The 15666-nt window shown below is 36.4% G+C and overlaps 2 protein-coding genes across 8 annotated transcripts; both read left to right on the top strand.

Annotated features, from left to right (window-relative positions):
- Positions 1-204: 204 nt before the first annotated feature.
- Positions 205-9841, top strand: LOC129573502 (uncharacterized). Of its 7 annotated transcripts, none has more exons than XM_055454023.1 (8): positions 205-325; positions 1041-1128; positions 1182-1268; positions 7681-7895; positions 8052-8209; positions 8586-8816; positions 8900-9171; positions 9254-9841. In XM_055454023.1, the coding sequence occupies exons 3-8, from the start codon at positions 1205-1207 to the stop codon at positions 9505-9507; spliced, it is 1194 nt and encodes a 397-aa protein (XP_055309998.1). In that variant the 5' UTR covers positions 205-325; positions 1041-1128; positions 1182-1204; the 3' UTR covers positions 9508-9841. The 7 variants fall into 7 exon arrangements, with proteins under 7 accessions (XP_055309998.1, XP_055309994.1, XP_055309995.1 ...); XM_055454017.1 differs by lacking the exon at positions 205-325 and adding an exon at positions 355-971; XM_055454019.1 differs by having other exon boundaries at positions 1041-1268.
- A 359-nt stretch (positions 9842-10200) lies between these two features.
- Positions 10201-14683, top strand: LOC129573551 (alpha-1,3-mannosyl-glycoprotein 2-beta-N-acetylglucosaminyltransferase). The gene is made up of 7 exons (XM_055454196.1): positions 10201-11912; positions 12423-12621; positions 12712-12940; positions 13095-13199; positions 13318-13408; positions 13492-13662; positions 13759-14683. The coding sequence occupies exons 1-7, from the start codon at positions 11292-11294 to the stop codon at positions 13870-13872; spliced, it is 1530 nt and encodes a 509-aa protein (XP_055310171.1). The 5' UTR covers positions 10201-11291; the 3' UTR covers positions 13873-14683.
- Positions 14684-15666: the final 983 nt, after the last annotated feature.

Here is a 15666-nt window from a genome sequence, read left to right as displayed (position 1 = left end):
GTACAAAGATGAAAGAGACGCCAAAAACGGCAGGCACACACAACTGTGCGTGTTAAATAAACCGAGTCACATATAACGAATGTATGAGTGCCTGGCTATGTCGATGTTGTTGCTCTACAATGTTGTGTGTATATCTGATGTTGTGTAGTGTGTTGTTTTTTCTTCTACTTCTTCTTCAATTCATATTCATCATCTCCCGTAGTCATGGTTCAGCTCGCCGTATACACTTTTTGAGACTGAGTCGAGACGAATAGCGTCAGATGGAAATCAGTTATAAGTGAATTGCCGTGATGAGTGCTTAGAAACCTGACTTGTCTATTTAATTGTGAGCGATATATATATGTATTTTTTTTTCATTCTTCTACTGTCGTTCTTGTTGTTGTTGTTGTCGTTGATTCTGCGCCAAATCGCATGCAAGAACATTGATTCCATAATAAACAGTTTTTTTTAAAAATTCTTATTCGATACGATCAATTGCGAACGTGCACCGTTTTCGTTCGGCCTGTGTGTGGTGTGTGGTTTGTTTGTTGTGCGAAGAGATCTTGTGTGTTTGATTATTCGAATAACTTTTGCTGTTGTGCGTACACTCTGACAAACGGAAAACGGACACCAATCGATGTTTCAGCCACTATGAAACTATGTAGTTGACCAGTTTTCAGTGTTTATGTTTTGAATTTGTTTCATTTAAAATTCCTTTAAAACGAAAATCAAACAGAAAAAAAAGTTAAATAAAGAAGGAAAAGAAAAATTCATAAAAATAATAAAAAAAAAAACATACCGCATGCAGGAATTTCCATTGAAAAAATAAAGAAGCAAAATAATAACATAAAATATATCCATGAACACGAAATAGAAGAGTTTATCATAATATAAACGAGTTCAGTTCTGTTTTTTTTTTCTTCTCTCATCTAAATCATCTTTCTCCATCTTCCAATCATCTTTGGTGAACACACATCAAATGCGTATGCATGGTGTGTGCTGTCGAAAAGTGACTTCCATATAGACAACATAGTAAACCATTTTTATGACCGAATATTTAGAGCGAAGGTGAGCGCGAGAGAGAAGCAGCACCAAGCACCAGCACCAGCAGCAGCAGCAGCAGCAGCCGCCGTAGCAGCAACAGAAACAGTAACATCGAAATCATCCACCACTAGAGAGATACATATAAATATATAATTTAGGGCAGAAAACGCGTATAGTCATCATGAGTGCAATTTATGAATTAGTTATTTTGTTGGCAATTTTAGCAACGATCGTTGAATCAAAAGGTGAAACATTTTATTTAAATGTTTATTAATTGCAATATATTTTCAATAATTTTGTTACAGTTTTTGTTGTTGTTATTGTTTTGTTTTTCTATTATATTGTTAAGTTGATTGGTTTTACATATGTTTTGATTGTTGAGTGTAAGTATTTGTGTACGCGTTAAATAAGCGAACGAACGACCGAAAGATAGAATTCAAATTTGCATAAGGCATTGTCTGCATTTTTTCCTTCAATCGATGGTATAACACGGTTATTGAGTTGAGCTGTACGAATCGCGGATTGGTGCTGGTTATGGGTATTTCTGTTGTTGTTTTTTTTTCTCTCCTTTTCGATATTCGTGAGTATGATTCTCGTGCGATCGCACTATATTGTTGTGATTGGTGCGGCAAAAAAAAAACCCGACCAATGTTCCACAGTGCATCAGCGAGCAAAAGAGATGACGAGATGCTGTGAACTGAAAGGTGAACACTTTCTAACCGATTAGCGGCACAATAGGAGATAATTGTTTAAATTTGAAAATAATGACGGCGCTGTGGTTCTCGTTTGCAAACGGAAATGTGTCTCTTGGTGTGTTGAGCGCGATTATCAATTTGAGCCAATCTAACAGTGAAATTGTTTGTCACAAGAGTCATTTTGCATGCGAAGGAAACAATCTTTATCTCGTTTCATTCGACATCGTTGTCGCCATCGTCATTGTCGTTGTGTCGGATGTTGTTGTTGTTGTTGTCGTGACAACGGTTGTGTATATTTGTCTTGCGTACGGCATGGCGTGTGAATGTGTGCGTGTGACGAATGAATAAACGAAAAACAACAACGTTGCCCAAGAGGAGATCCAGTGTTGATGTAATTAACTGCTTTCAATGACATTAACAATGATCGCATTTTAAGTATGAGCCTACCATTCAGGCGATTAAGCGACTGCATGGCTTTGTCAATTTGGTTGGTTTCTTTTTCGCTCTCTTCAGTTTGCAGCCGAATGCACCAAGTAATTTAGCATTTCGAGTAAATAGTATGACAAATTGGAATTCTTTTGAATTGGCCACAGTGAAAGTTAATCGAAACTCGAGACATACGCGGAACGGGTCGTTCAAGAGAAATTATTTGGTCTGAAAAGAAAGCACAAGCTCAGTTTTCTTGGGATATGAATGGAAACGAAGTAGAATAAACAAGTGATAAATAAATAGAGCTGGCGCACGAGCGCATTCGTTGAAATGTTGTTGTTTCTGTCATTACTTTTTCGGAAATCCAATTGACATTCTGCTGTGTTTAAACAGTTTTGCCTTATGGCACATGCACACACACCCGACCAATTCAACAAAATCCATCGTTTCTCTTCAACAACACTCCAAATTTGAATGTGAAAGCCCAAAAGGTGTGGGATCCAAACTTGTACGCCCCAATCTTGATGGTTTCGATACATTTTGTCATCATTGCCGTTGCGGTTGCTGTTGCTGCTAGTTACCAATTATGGACAAACAAAAACACGATCGACAAGGAGAATATGAAGAAAAAAACATCGACAGCAACAACTGAAAAAAAAAACTCTGCACATTGAATCACAGTTCAGTTCCACATACACACACACAATACATACGATATGAATAAGTTCGTAAACAGTTTAATCGAATGGAGCGTATCCAATGAAACAAATTGTGAATAAATGTGTTCATAAGAGAGAAAATTGTATAAGTTTGCGCGAGTGCGGGCGCGCACACGGCGCAAACGAGAGACAGCTAGCCAACTCAACTCTATGTCGTGTGTGCATATACGAACCGATTCAGCCGCGTACACACGATCGACTCACACACATACACGCACATAATCCAAAGTATCGATAGACTTGAAGAGAAGAGGAACCGTTGATTATTATCTAACGTGATTTACAGGTTTTTTTTTTCTTCTTCGTTTGCTTCATTTTGTTCTATGGTCGAACGGAGTAGCAAAAAGTGAAGAAAAAAAACAACTATATGCTCCAACTTGCAAACAAAACGGTGGTTGACAATATCATCTCTTACATATCAAATTGTAATCGTTGTTTCGCCTAACGACAATGGCAACGGCCACAACAACAACGTCGATGAAGACGACGACGACGACGAGAGCGGAATATAGAATATTGAAATTTAATATGCACGCATAATTTACGGCATTCATTGATGGCCGCGATTCAACTTACCTTTAAAGCCAATATCAAATGATCGAAAACCATAAATCATTTTATTTTCAATTTCATATTCATATCGCTCAAGACCGACTCGGATTCCGTCGATTATGAGATTGATGACGATGGTAAATTGCACTATTGTACTATTGTTGAGAGGCCAGTGTGTGTGTCTTTTTTCTTCTTCTTCTTTGTCAATGTTTTTGTTATTGTTGTTGCCGTTCTTGTTGTGTAAATGAAGTCATTGTCACTGACATTGTCATACATACATAGTATAGGAATTAATGTCTATTGTTAGCGTCAATGTCGTTGATTCCACGAAAGATGTGAATTCCCTGGCAAACGAAAAACCGGATAATTGTGTGCCCGCTTGAAACACAGCGCATAGGTCGTCAGCTCATCTTCTTAATCTCTTCTCTCTCTCTCTCTCTCTCTCTCTCTCTCTCTCTCTCTCTCACTGTGTCTTCGTCTCTGTCTCACCATTCTATTCTATTTATCGCACAGCCGCATATTATATACACACAATTTTTTTTGTTTTCATTTGTCGCTAAAACAATTAAAGTATTTTCGATCATACGGGAAACGCTAGTTGGGGTTAACTTGATGTCATCTTCTGCTTAAAACAAACATACATTCGTTTCAAGGTATTTGAGAAATCGTGATGTGTCTTTTATTTCAACCGTTTTTTTTTCGTGTACTGTTCACAGTTCACTGTGTGTTGGTCGTTTGTCATCGGTTGACGATTTCGTAAAATAAATCACGTAATCATCGCAATTTCGTGTTAGTAGTGTAGCATGGACATGAAGCTATAAAAGGAGAGTGAGAGAGCGGCGAATGAATACGAGCGCTTCCTTCTGTTCTGTTAATTAAAGCAATTAACCTCTGGATGGTGATTTCGTATTGTTCCAGTGCGCGTGTGTTGGCATCATTAGAGCTGAGCTCATGAAAAATGGTCGCAATTTCGGCGAATGAGAGCGGTTGCGGTGCATGACACACAGAGAAAAAGATCAATTCTTCTTGCCGAAGAAATGCAGATCATATCTAGATCGGCGTGTGTTCTCTTCGGTGGTTTTTCTTTTTTTTTCCAGAATTTACGGGAAAACGGCGGTCATGCAAAACCGTGCGTACCCAAAGAATTTTGGAATAATTTATGCGTGAACCATGCGACTCGTAATGAGAAAAACATTGTGACTGGACAAAAAGAGCAGCAGCAGCAGCAGCAGCAGTTCGCGAAACTCACGTTTGCCCAAAATAAAAAATAACACAATCTATATAGGTATAACATTATTTTTTTGTGTGCTCATTGAAATTTAAGCGCATGTTGTGTTAGTTAGCCGAATCATAGGACCGTGTTATTTGGTTTTACCGTTATTCATGCTCTCTCTCTCTCTCTCTCTCTCTCTCTCTATCTCTCGCTGTAATGCTGGCTGAAAAATACGCGGAGATTTTTCATTCATTTGCTTCTTATAATACAGCTTCTTACTTACGAATCTACTTAGTTCTGTGCTTTTTTTTTGAGAATCACGTAATTACAAACTCCTCAACGTAACAAAGCAACAATTATTTCGCGTATTTCTCTATTCTTGCGCTGGATTTTTTCACTTCGGCATCACATACACACAAAACTCTCCAGGCAGCCCTGAGCAGCAACAAAAAGCAGCAACAACAGCCACAGCAGTCGATCATTGAAATCGTTGTTGTTGGTGTTTTTTTTTTTGGAATCACTCGTCTCGAAAATCAGACGATCAATCACTTTGCAGTTTGCATTTGAATGATTTCGCCTACGCTTTCGCTTAAATGGGCTATGAAACGAATACAGTTTTTATGTGCTATGCTGGTTTTTTTTTCATTCGCTTTTTTTCTCGGCCGTTTTTTTTTCGTTCGTTCGTTCGTTCATTCGCAGTCATAGATTTTGTTGTTCCTATTGTTGTTGTTCGCATTCGAACGCTATCGAAAGATTATAAGCCACCGATGTGGTTAACAAAACTGAAACCAAACGCCAACAAAGTAAGAAAAAAAAGAGTCTAATTTGAAAATTAAATTTTAACAATATAATTACGTAATGCGTTGCGAGCAATTAATTTGTGAGGCAGCAAAAATGTGTAAAACGAATTCAGCATCGACGCAATTCGCATTCATTTGTTGCGCGGCAGCGAGGGAGAGAGAGAGATATGCGATGTGTTTTAAGCGCGAATGAGGCTTCTTCTGTTTGTTTTTTTTCTCTCTGTGTGTGGCTGTTGAAAGACAACAGCCACACAGAATTGTGAGTCAGGCTGATATTTAGGTATTCTGTGTTTTAAACCTTATCAATTATGCTAATTGAATCTGTGTGTTTTTTTTCGTGTTTGTACACATAAGTTATACGTACAAATAATATGCTATTTTGTTCGATGCGATGCGATGTGTGTGCGCGAGAGCAAGAGAAACTTCAAGACCGAATATATGTATGATTTATGTTCTCAGTGAAAAGTCTTTGCGTTCGAGTGTTTTTCGTTTTTGTGTTGTTGCTTTTTTTTACATAATGCAATCGTGACGAAAGTCATTTGTATTGTATTTTAATTTACAAAACCGAGAGAGAGAGAAAAGAAATAAATAGACGATCGGCGCAAAGTTCTTGGCACACATTTTTCGTTTTCCGACAGTTTTAAATTGAAGCAGGCGTGTTACGATCGCTCGCTTCTTGGAAAATGTGTGTGTGTGTGCTGTATCTTCAACATCACTCAATTCTCGCTCATCGTGACTGTGTCGAAAATACACGGGGTTTTCAGCGCGTCATTGAGGAGACGTTTCAAGTCATTCGAACATACAACAAAAACCTAGTGATCGGCGATTTGTGTGTTGATGTAATTGATTTAAATGCATCCTGTCTATTTTTGTGTCGGTTTTGTGCGCTGTGCAAGTTTATCCATGTCAAACGAAATGACTTGTCGAGATAAATCCTTTTATGTCTCGCCATCTCAGGCATTTCGCTGTGTCTCCATGCAGCAGCAGCTTTGACTGTTTTCTGTTTGTATACTTGCGATGATGATTTCGTTTCCAATGAAGTCGAATTGCCATAACTCCAGGTGGCTGCTGCCTTTTTTTTTCTCTCGCCCGTTCGTTTTGCACAAAATCGTTTGTCGTTTTCAAACCGCAACTACAGCAACCGATGAGCAAAGCAATTAAAATGCGTTCCATGGCACAACGTTTCCATGAAGAAATGGTATCTTGGTTACCGTTTTTGGTCATCGCTTTAATCTCTGGTGCCATTTTTGGTGAGCGAGCTCACAGATCGTTGACTGAAAGAGTGTGCGCTTGAGTGTTATTCTATCTGTCTTTCGTTATCTCCTTTTCTCCCTCGTCTTTCTCTCTCTCTCTCTCTCTCTCTCTCTCTCTCTCTCTCTCTCTCTCTTTGGTCTCTCGCCAAGTTTTATATGGCAAACTGTGCTTGCGTCAAAACTAATCGTCGTGATTTTGATTGAGCCAATCGTTTATTTATAAACGAGCACAGAATATGTACAATCGATCGTACACCAATAGCTTTATGTGGCCCGATCCACAGTGAAGTGAAAAGTAATAACCCCGATTTTGCGGCGATCGTCACCTTTGATATTTCCAATTTTCATTGTTTTTCCATTTTGAATGGTGTGCGATGATCGTGTATTGTTTCCGTTCAGGTGACACAATACACTCAAACTTGTGCGCGCGCATTCGCATTCACATTCACATACAAAATCAATCTCAAAAGGTTGGATGGAATGAAGAGAACATAAAACACAAGCGACTATATTTCGTTTTTCGTGCACAAACATAACCATCACGTACGTATCAAAGAAATTGATGAGGTCACAAAATAAGCTTGATTGTATGACTAATAAATCAGTAAATCTGCAGTACAAAACAGCCGCCTTTCTTTGAAATCAAGTCTCATTTCGGGTTTGTGCGCGTTAAGCTTCTTGTGTTCTATTCCATTTATCTTTCTCTCTTTCTTTTTTTCCTCTTCTTCTTGTTGTCAATTCGAAATGTTTTATTTGAACTCTCTAAAATCGTTGCCTTGTTTGAATTGTGTTCGAATCCAAACCATATAGTTCCCATAAATCCAAGTAATAGGATGTTTCAGCACATTTACCGTTGTATTTCGACCCATGTTTGCGTAAAAAATCGATGATCAATCCCAATTTTATTGTAACAAAATGAAAAAAAAAAAATTCTTTTGAAAGTAGAACAAATTTTACATGTTCGAATTTGAATTTAATTTAATTTCTTCGTTTCAGGTTCCCAAAAAGTACAATGCAGCGAAGATCTTATGAAAGTCGATATTGTTCTATCGGAAGAAAATATCAATCCATCGGATGTATATTTAGAAGGTTTGAAAGGATATCCAAATCCAAGATGCCAACCAACAATTAAAGACGGTGTAGCCCAATTCCAATTGCCACTGCGTGACTTTTATGAGTGTGGCGTTACACGAGTCGTCTATAAACTTAATGTAAGCCATGCCACATTTCAAATCTAATTAACCACTTCGCTTCTACTTGATATATTTTAGCATAACAAAAGGGCTTTAAATCTTTTGTCAGTGTCTTTTCCCACACTATGACTGATGCGCATTTATGTTTGGTTGTGTCTTTTTCTCTTTTTACAGGGCAAGAAAGTGTTCTATCACAAAGTTATAATTGAAACACCGACGAGCAAAGAGTTCGTTAGCTTTAAATGCATTACATCAGTGCCGTACAATTTGACAAAGACACCGCACAACATCACGAGACGCGATGTGTTGCCCGTCGGTTTTGAGGAGCCAATGTATGTATATATATATATATATATATATAGAAATGATTAATTTGCCTATTGTTTGCGCAGAAAAATTACCGTTGATTTTCGCCTTCTTCTTCTTTTCGTTTTGAATGAACATTTTTTCTCTCTCTCTCTTGATTGACGATTTTTTGCTTCGCAAAATTCTTTTCCAAAGAATAAGCTAAGATTTAAAAAAATCATTTTTACTTTTTTTTGCAAGTTTGCATATTTACTAACTTTCATTTTTTAAATGATGAATAAATTGTTCGAAACAAGAAAAAAAAATGTTCTTTGAGTTAATACTTGATTTTATAATGGAATCAGTGACCCCTTTGTCATATTTAATCCACTGAATTTCTCCTCTTTTTTTTTGTTATGGCAGAGAATTGGACATTACACCATTGCAAGATTATCATGCGCCAATTCCAATTTTGGGCGTTGGTGTGCGGCAAGGCGGTGAGCTCGTTGACGGTGAATTGAATGTCAGCCCGGGCACACCACTCTCCATGGAAATCTATTTAGACAAGAATTCAGCGCCAGTGTACGGCTTGGGAGTGACTTACATGCAAGTTACTGACACGAAAACACAAGAAGAAACCATCATTTTTAATGGGTACAATTTGCATTCATTCATAAACACATTCTCACACACTTAAACGCAAATTACGAATGAAAATACTTTACCATCACATTCAGATGTTCGGTTGATCCATTTTTGTTTGAAAATTTTAACACGGTTGATGGTGATTTTTTGACGGCCAAATTCCGTGCATTCAAATTCCCTGACTCAACGTACGTGCAATTCCGTGGAACAGTCAACGCTTGCATCGATAAATGCAAAGGTATTCCATGTAGCAACGGTCAAATTGGCTATGGACGACGAAAGCGAGAAATTGCATCACAATCAGCCGAATTGGAATTCTCAATGTCAACACTTATTCGGGTGGTTGGCGAACCAGTGAGCAAAGGTAGAGTTTTTCAAATAAAAAGATTTTTCCATCACACTTTTCTAATCGAATTTGGTTTGTTTGTTTTTTTTTTTTCGTCTAGAAATTGCCAACGATTTGGATTCCAAATTGGAACAATTAAAAGCGACAAATCAAAAATTGCAGCGCAACAGTCGCGGAAGTGTGTTTCAAAGTATCCATGACAATGAATCGGCGTTAATTCGTCGGTCCAGTTCCAGTGATATCGCCGAAGAGCCAATTCAAATTCGTGCTCAGGTCGAGAACTCAGCTCCCAAATTATTCACAATCCAAATTACGATCGTCTCTCTTCTTTTTACCTTCGTCCGATTGGCGTAACAATAATGATATTTAAAAACGCCCTGCTGATTTAGAAGAAACATCAGAAACAACAAAACAAAACAAAAAAAACGAAGCCCCTAGTAACCAATTAAATTGCAGCCCATGATATGTTTTATAATTGACCCATTTATAATCTAATATATCTTTTTAAAAGTCATAGATTTTAAGTATATATGTTAAAAACGAAACTAATTGAATAACAAGCAAAACATTGATTGTCCTAACCGTTATACAAAAAAGAAGAAAAAGCAAAACAAACAAACGTGATATTGATTCATTTTGGCATTTCGATAGAACGAATAAAAACGTCTGATCACAATAACAAACGAAATTTTTTTTTTCTATTTCATTTCTGTGTTGTTTTTTTTTTCTGCTGAAGAGAAGCAAGTTAAGGAAAAGATAACTTGCACGTACGGTTTGAAGATATTAAAAATCATTTTCACATCTAATATGTATGGGTAGAAAATGCATGTGCATGCGAAAAAAAATGCATACAAATCCACATTCCAAAGTCGTGCTAAAGTTCGATGTGATATGAAAAAAGCACTGGTTTTATTTTTTCGTTGTAAGGTGAGCGCCCAATATTTTCTTCCATCCATGCGTACATGAATGACATATGTTCTAGCCGAGCGCCATATTTATTTTTGTTTAATTTGACGTTTGGTATAAATCAAAGCCAACGAAGCCGATGCCGTCGACGTTTCTCCGTTGCTCCACTACATACCGATATGTGTGTATGGCTAGTATGAACCAAATAGTCTATGGTACACATAAAGTACACACAATTACTATACACGATAGAACAAACTGAAACGTCACATAAAATAGAATAGAGAAAAAAAAAGCACAACACAGCACAGCATACTCGTTAAAATTGAATCCACGACCAAAAATATTGTGTGTTGTCTCTCTTCTCTGCAACACACTCACATACATGCCAGCGAGCGCTGATCACGGAGAGCACTCAACTGTGTAGATGAATTAAATAAAAAAAGGCAGCGAGTACAGAACGAGTGTAATTCAATCGCTGGATTCTATTGATTAACAATAAGCAAATTTTAAAGTGAGAAAAGAGAGATTTTGATGTGTGTTGCTGTTGTGTGTGTTTTTTTTCCTTGTGGCAAAAGGGGTGCATTAGTGAATGGAATCGTGATCCAAATTTCGTGCGTGTCAAAAAGTGAACTGATTTCGCAAATCGACAACCATTTTTGGGTGAATTGAGAGAAAGTAGCAGCAAAGAAAATAAAGCAGAAAAAATTTCAACACTCGGACAGCCGAGAGATACAATAATATACGGAGAGTTATCCCAATTCATTGCGAATATTTTAATTATTTGCTCAAATACTATCAGCACTTTTTTCTTGGTCTGAAATAAAATTCGAGCTGTGACAATTTACTAGTTGATTGGTGTATTTAATTTTGTCATACGGTTAAAATTATTACATAAATTCACCGAATATACGAGCACCGACGGCGCTTTAATTAGGTTATTGAAATGTCTAATTGAATCGGAAGACCGAAAAAAAAAAACTCCAACACAAACATCACACGAAAGAAAAACAACAAAGCAAAGCCAAGACACTATACATCAACAACAATAAAAATTTTGCCGTTTTAAGCCCCGAGTTAGTAGCATAGTAAGCAATCAAAGACGTAGCATGACACGAATGCCATGCTATTATTGTAAATAAATGATAGTTATTCACATGAAAACTAATAATGTTATTGGAGCAAGCAAGGCATACAATCACAGCAGTTTATCTATGTGAAACGCGACCAAAATGCGAACGAAAAAGCCATTTCTTATCGCATTATTCCTTTGTGCGTGGACAATCGTTTCGTATTATTTGTTGATACGTCAAACGGATTCGTCGAATGGCAGCAATCACCAAACAGCAACCGGAACGGTCGATGCACGCCGCCATCGTGATAGTTTACTCAGGCAATTGGATCGGCTCGAATCGAATATTGAAGAGGAGAATGTGATACATGATGTTATGGTGAAGAAGCTCATTGAAATTATACGGTTAAAGGATAAAAAAGATGGTGCAGCCATTGCAGCCAAAGTGACTCAGCTCAAGAATGTCACAACAAAACATAGCAATGGCATCGATGTGATTCTCGTTGAGGCCAAACCACATCCAAACGCTATCGATAGCTTGGATGCACCAGACATTCTTGATAATGAAATCAAAGCATCGAACACCGAAACGGAGCTCAATGACATTGATGCACCCATTATAAATCGATTGAAGGAGCTCAATCAACGCAAACATGACTTTAAAGGTCCCATCATACCCGTTGTCGTATTTGCATGCAATCGAATTTCGGTGAGCAATTGCTTAGACGATTTAGTCCAATATCGAACCAGTGCCGAACAATTTCCTATCATTGTATCACAGGTTAGTTATTAGAATGAAAACAAAAAACTAAATTCTAGAGAGAAAAAACCGAATTGTCGCAAACTTTTGTTCGAATGTCGCTTCCACAAGAGAGACATTTAAATAGCATGGAATTGAGACTTGACGATAAGCCACAATAAAAAATTTATTGAACAGACATTGTGATGCCAACGGGTAATATTGCAACGGCCAATTGCAACATTGTTCACTTGTGTGCCATAGCAATACTCACTCGAAGTGCACACAATTTCAGCTGTGTAAACACATTTCTTCAAGTGTAATTCCCATCAAGTTGAGTAGTCAACACTCGAAAATGCGTGTAATCAAACAGAAGGCGGTTTTATTTAGTTTTTGTCACTCGTTCTTTTTAATCAACTACTCGACATTCAATTGTTTTATTTTTACTTATCGTTCCTATTGTTTCCGTTTTACTGCTGCTGTTGCTTTTGTTGCTGCTGTTGCTTTTGTTGCTGCTGTTGCTTTTGTTGCTGCTGTGGGATTACTATGAAGGATTGCAATGATGAACCCACCAAAAAAGTGATCGAATCATACAAGGATATCACATTCATGCGTCATCCCGATCAAAGTGATATTTTCGTATTACCAAAAGAGAAAAAATTCAAGGGATATTACAAAATTGCACGGCATTATGGATGGGCTCTCAACACCACATTTAAAGCTGGTTTTGAATACGTTATTATTGTTGAAGGTATGTGACGTTGCGATTGATCGATAAATTTATTCAGACATTGCGCACGATTAACCAAACAATCTGTTTCTCATCCCTTTTTTTTTTTAGATGACTTAAATGTGTCGCCAGACTTTTTTGAATATTTTATGGGCACGCATGAATTGTTGAAAAATGATTCGTCGTTATGGTGTGTGTCGGCCTGGAATGACAATGGCAAAAGCAATAATATTGATGTATCTAGCCCTGAACTACTTTATCGCACTGACTTTTTCCCAGGACTTGGCTGGATGCTGACCAAAAATCTATGGACCGAACTATCACCGAAATGGCCTAAAGCGTAAGCATCGATTAGACTTTTTGACATGGCAATTCAATTTCCATTTCATCTTGCGAAATTGTCAAGGAAAAATTTTTTTTTAAATTGAATATTCCTTCTGAGAATCGGTTCAAAACGAACTTAAATTAAACGATTTATCCCAAAATAATAACAGATTCTGGGATGATTGGATTCGACAGCCACAACAACGAAAAGAACGAGCTTGCATTCGCCCGGAAATCTCACGGACACGAACATTTGGCAAAATCGGCGTATCAAAGTATGATTTATTCAAAATAAATTGAATTGTTTTTTCTTTGATTCTCTTTTTTCCCTTTCTGTTATTGCATCATTATCAGAAACATTCATTATACGTTTATCTTACTTTTCGCTTTCAGTGGAATGTTTTTTGATAAGCATTTGCGATACATAAAGCTCAACGAACAAATGGTCAAATTCACGAAAATGAATTTAACGCACTTGTTAAAAGTATGTGTATTTTTCTATTATAGATAAAAGCATACCATAAATGATTTCAATTTAAATTGTATTTTTGGTTCGTAATTTGATAGCAAAACTACGATAAGCAATTTCTGAACCACGTGTATTCGTGCCCAGTGCTGACGTTTGAGGAAGTACGACGTGGCTTGGTGTCGGTGAAGGGTCCGGTTCGAATTCAATACAATACCAAAGATCAATACAAACGAACTGCTAAGTTGCTGGGACTAATGGATGATTTCAAGGTATACCGCACACACACCCACACAAATTCCCATTGACGGTCAATCATTATTGAACAATGAAACGTTTCACTTAATTTGCTCACTTTTCATTTGCAGAGTGGAGTTCCTCGAACCGGCTACTTAGGCATTGTATCATTCTATTACAATAATCAACGCGTTTATTTAGCTCCATCAAGTAATTGGAGAGGCTACGATCTGTCTTGGAGCTAATGAACTGGAGCTAAATAAACGATAAAACAAACTCCATTTTATTTATACATAAATATACATAATAGTAACGAGATCAATATGTAGATCAATGAGAAAGATATGGAACAAATGAAAATGCTTAGAAAAAATATGTTTTGGTGCTTCAAGATTCAGGTTTAAGTTTTGGTATTCAAGTTTTATGTTTTTTTCGTTTTTGTTTTTTTAAATTTCGTGCATTCAATTTTGAATGCATTATTTTATTTATTTAGTTTGAATCATTTTTGCTTGCCTCCAAGATAAATGATAGATAATTCAGTCTAAATTTCGAAACGCATTTATATTCCTACGAATTGTTATATTTTCTCTTTATCCGTTTCATTCAAAACAAAGTCCTCCGATAACCTTTTAAATAAACCAGAAATAGAAATATAGACAGGAAAACAGAACGGACGTTATACAAGCTGAAAAAAAATGAAACTAAGAATGTGAAAATAATGTAAATAATAATTAGACTAATAATTTTTTTTTTAATGACTAAAACCAATTTTCCCATCTGATTTAAATGACCGATTGAACACCTCGTTTTTAAATCCCTTTTTTCCTGTTCGCTCGTTCGTGTCAACTGAACAATTTTTTTGACTAAATTTTTTTTATATACACAGTGTATTACACACGCAAGCCGATTTTTCATATTCCAAATTTTGATTTTGTGTGACGAGAACAAGATATTTCTGATTCTTGCCCACGGCTTTCAACTGACCGTATATATATATATATTTAGATCATGAAAAAATAAACCACCAAATAAAACTAAACGTAGACGAAAAGAAAATTGGTAGTGAATTAATTTAATGATAGAATTTAGCATCTCGAAAGCAAAGACAAAAAATTGTACAAAACGCATGGACTTTGTTCTTTGTTTCGACAAATGAAAATGCAATGCAAATATTTTAGATAAGTTTTACTATATGGCCTCGACGTGTGCATTTAATCGGAGCAAGTGTGGGCAAAATTAGTTCAATTGTAGGTTAATATATGTGTTTGCCAAAAAAAAAGTAAAGAAGAAAAAAGAAAGAGAAGAGGAATCGGATGAGATGGTGTCACATTACCGATTTTATTCCACATAGAACACGATATTCCAATGTTTTCAGTTATTGATTGTGTATTGACTGTAACTGGTTTACAGCATTTTTCCCCTCTCCGGTTGGTGACGGTGTGTGCATTCATTGTAAAGATCAATCTAACTGTTAATTCTAAGCAAAAGCACGATAATTTATTTTAGTTTCTCCATTTGACGTGTACTAATTTATAACACACATTCAACATTGTATCCACATATGAACGAACTATTTTTAATTTGAATTACACAGAGAAAAAGAAGACACAACAAAACAAACAAAGAAAAATAGAACAATAGCAAAAAAAATGAACTATTTAGTTTGCATCACATTTTCCGTTCGTATGATTTGCAATAATTTACATTTAAATGAAAGTAGTTGATGTCCCGGATGTTTTGTATTTTATTGTATAGTGAACAACTGTTTTGAAAAATGTCCAATTTTTAGCCTCTTTGGCTGTGATAAACAATAAAATGAACACTGAAAAAAAATTACCGAGCCTTTTCATTTGTATTAAAATTGAAAACACATGTTTTTTTGCTAGAAAAACGAATCTGCTGATTTTATGACAACAATTTTCATAATAAATTATATTCTAGGTGCTCAGATTTAGACATTGGGTCACCGACACTCATAGATTCTGACATAGTCTGCAGCCTATTTCACCAAATGTTTTCATGAAAAGTTTTCATGAGTT

Source organism: Sitodiplosis mosellana, unplaced genomic scaffold, assembly GCF_009176505.1.
Source record: "Sitodiplosis mosellana isolate CC-2019 unplaced genomic scaffold, AAFC_SMos_1.0 Smas_scaffold_6099, whole genome shotgun sequence".
In the NCBI taxonomy this organism is placed as follows: domain Eukaryota; kingdom Metazoa; phylum Arthropoda; class Insecta; order Diptera; family Cecidomyiidae; genus Sitodiplosis; species Sitodiplosis mosellana.
Note: the sequence above shows the minus strand (reverse complement) of the source record. Positions and strands in the feature narration are given on the sequence as shown.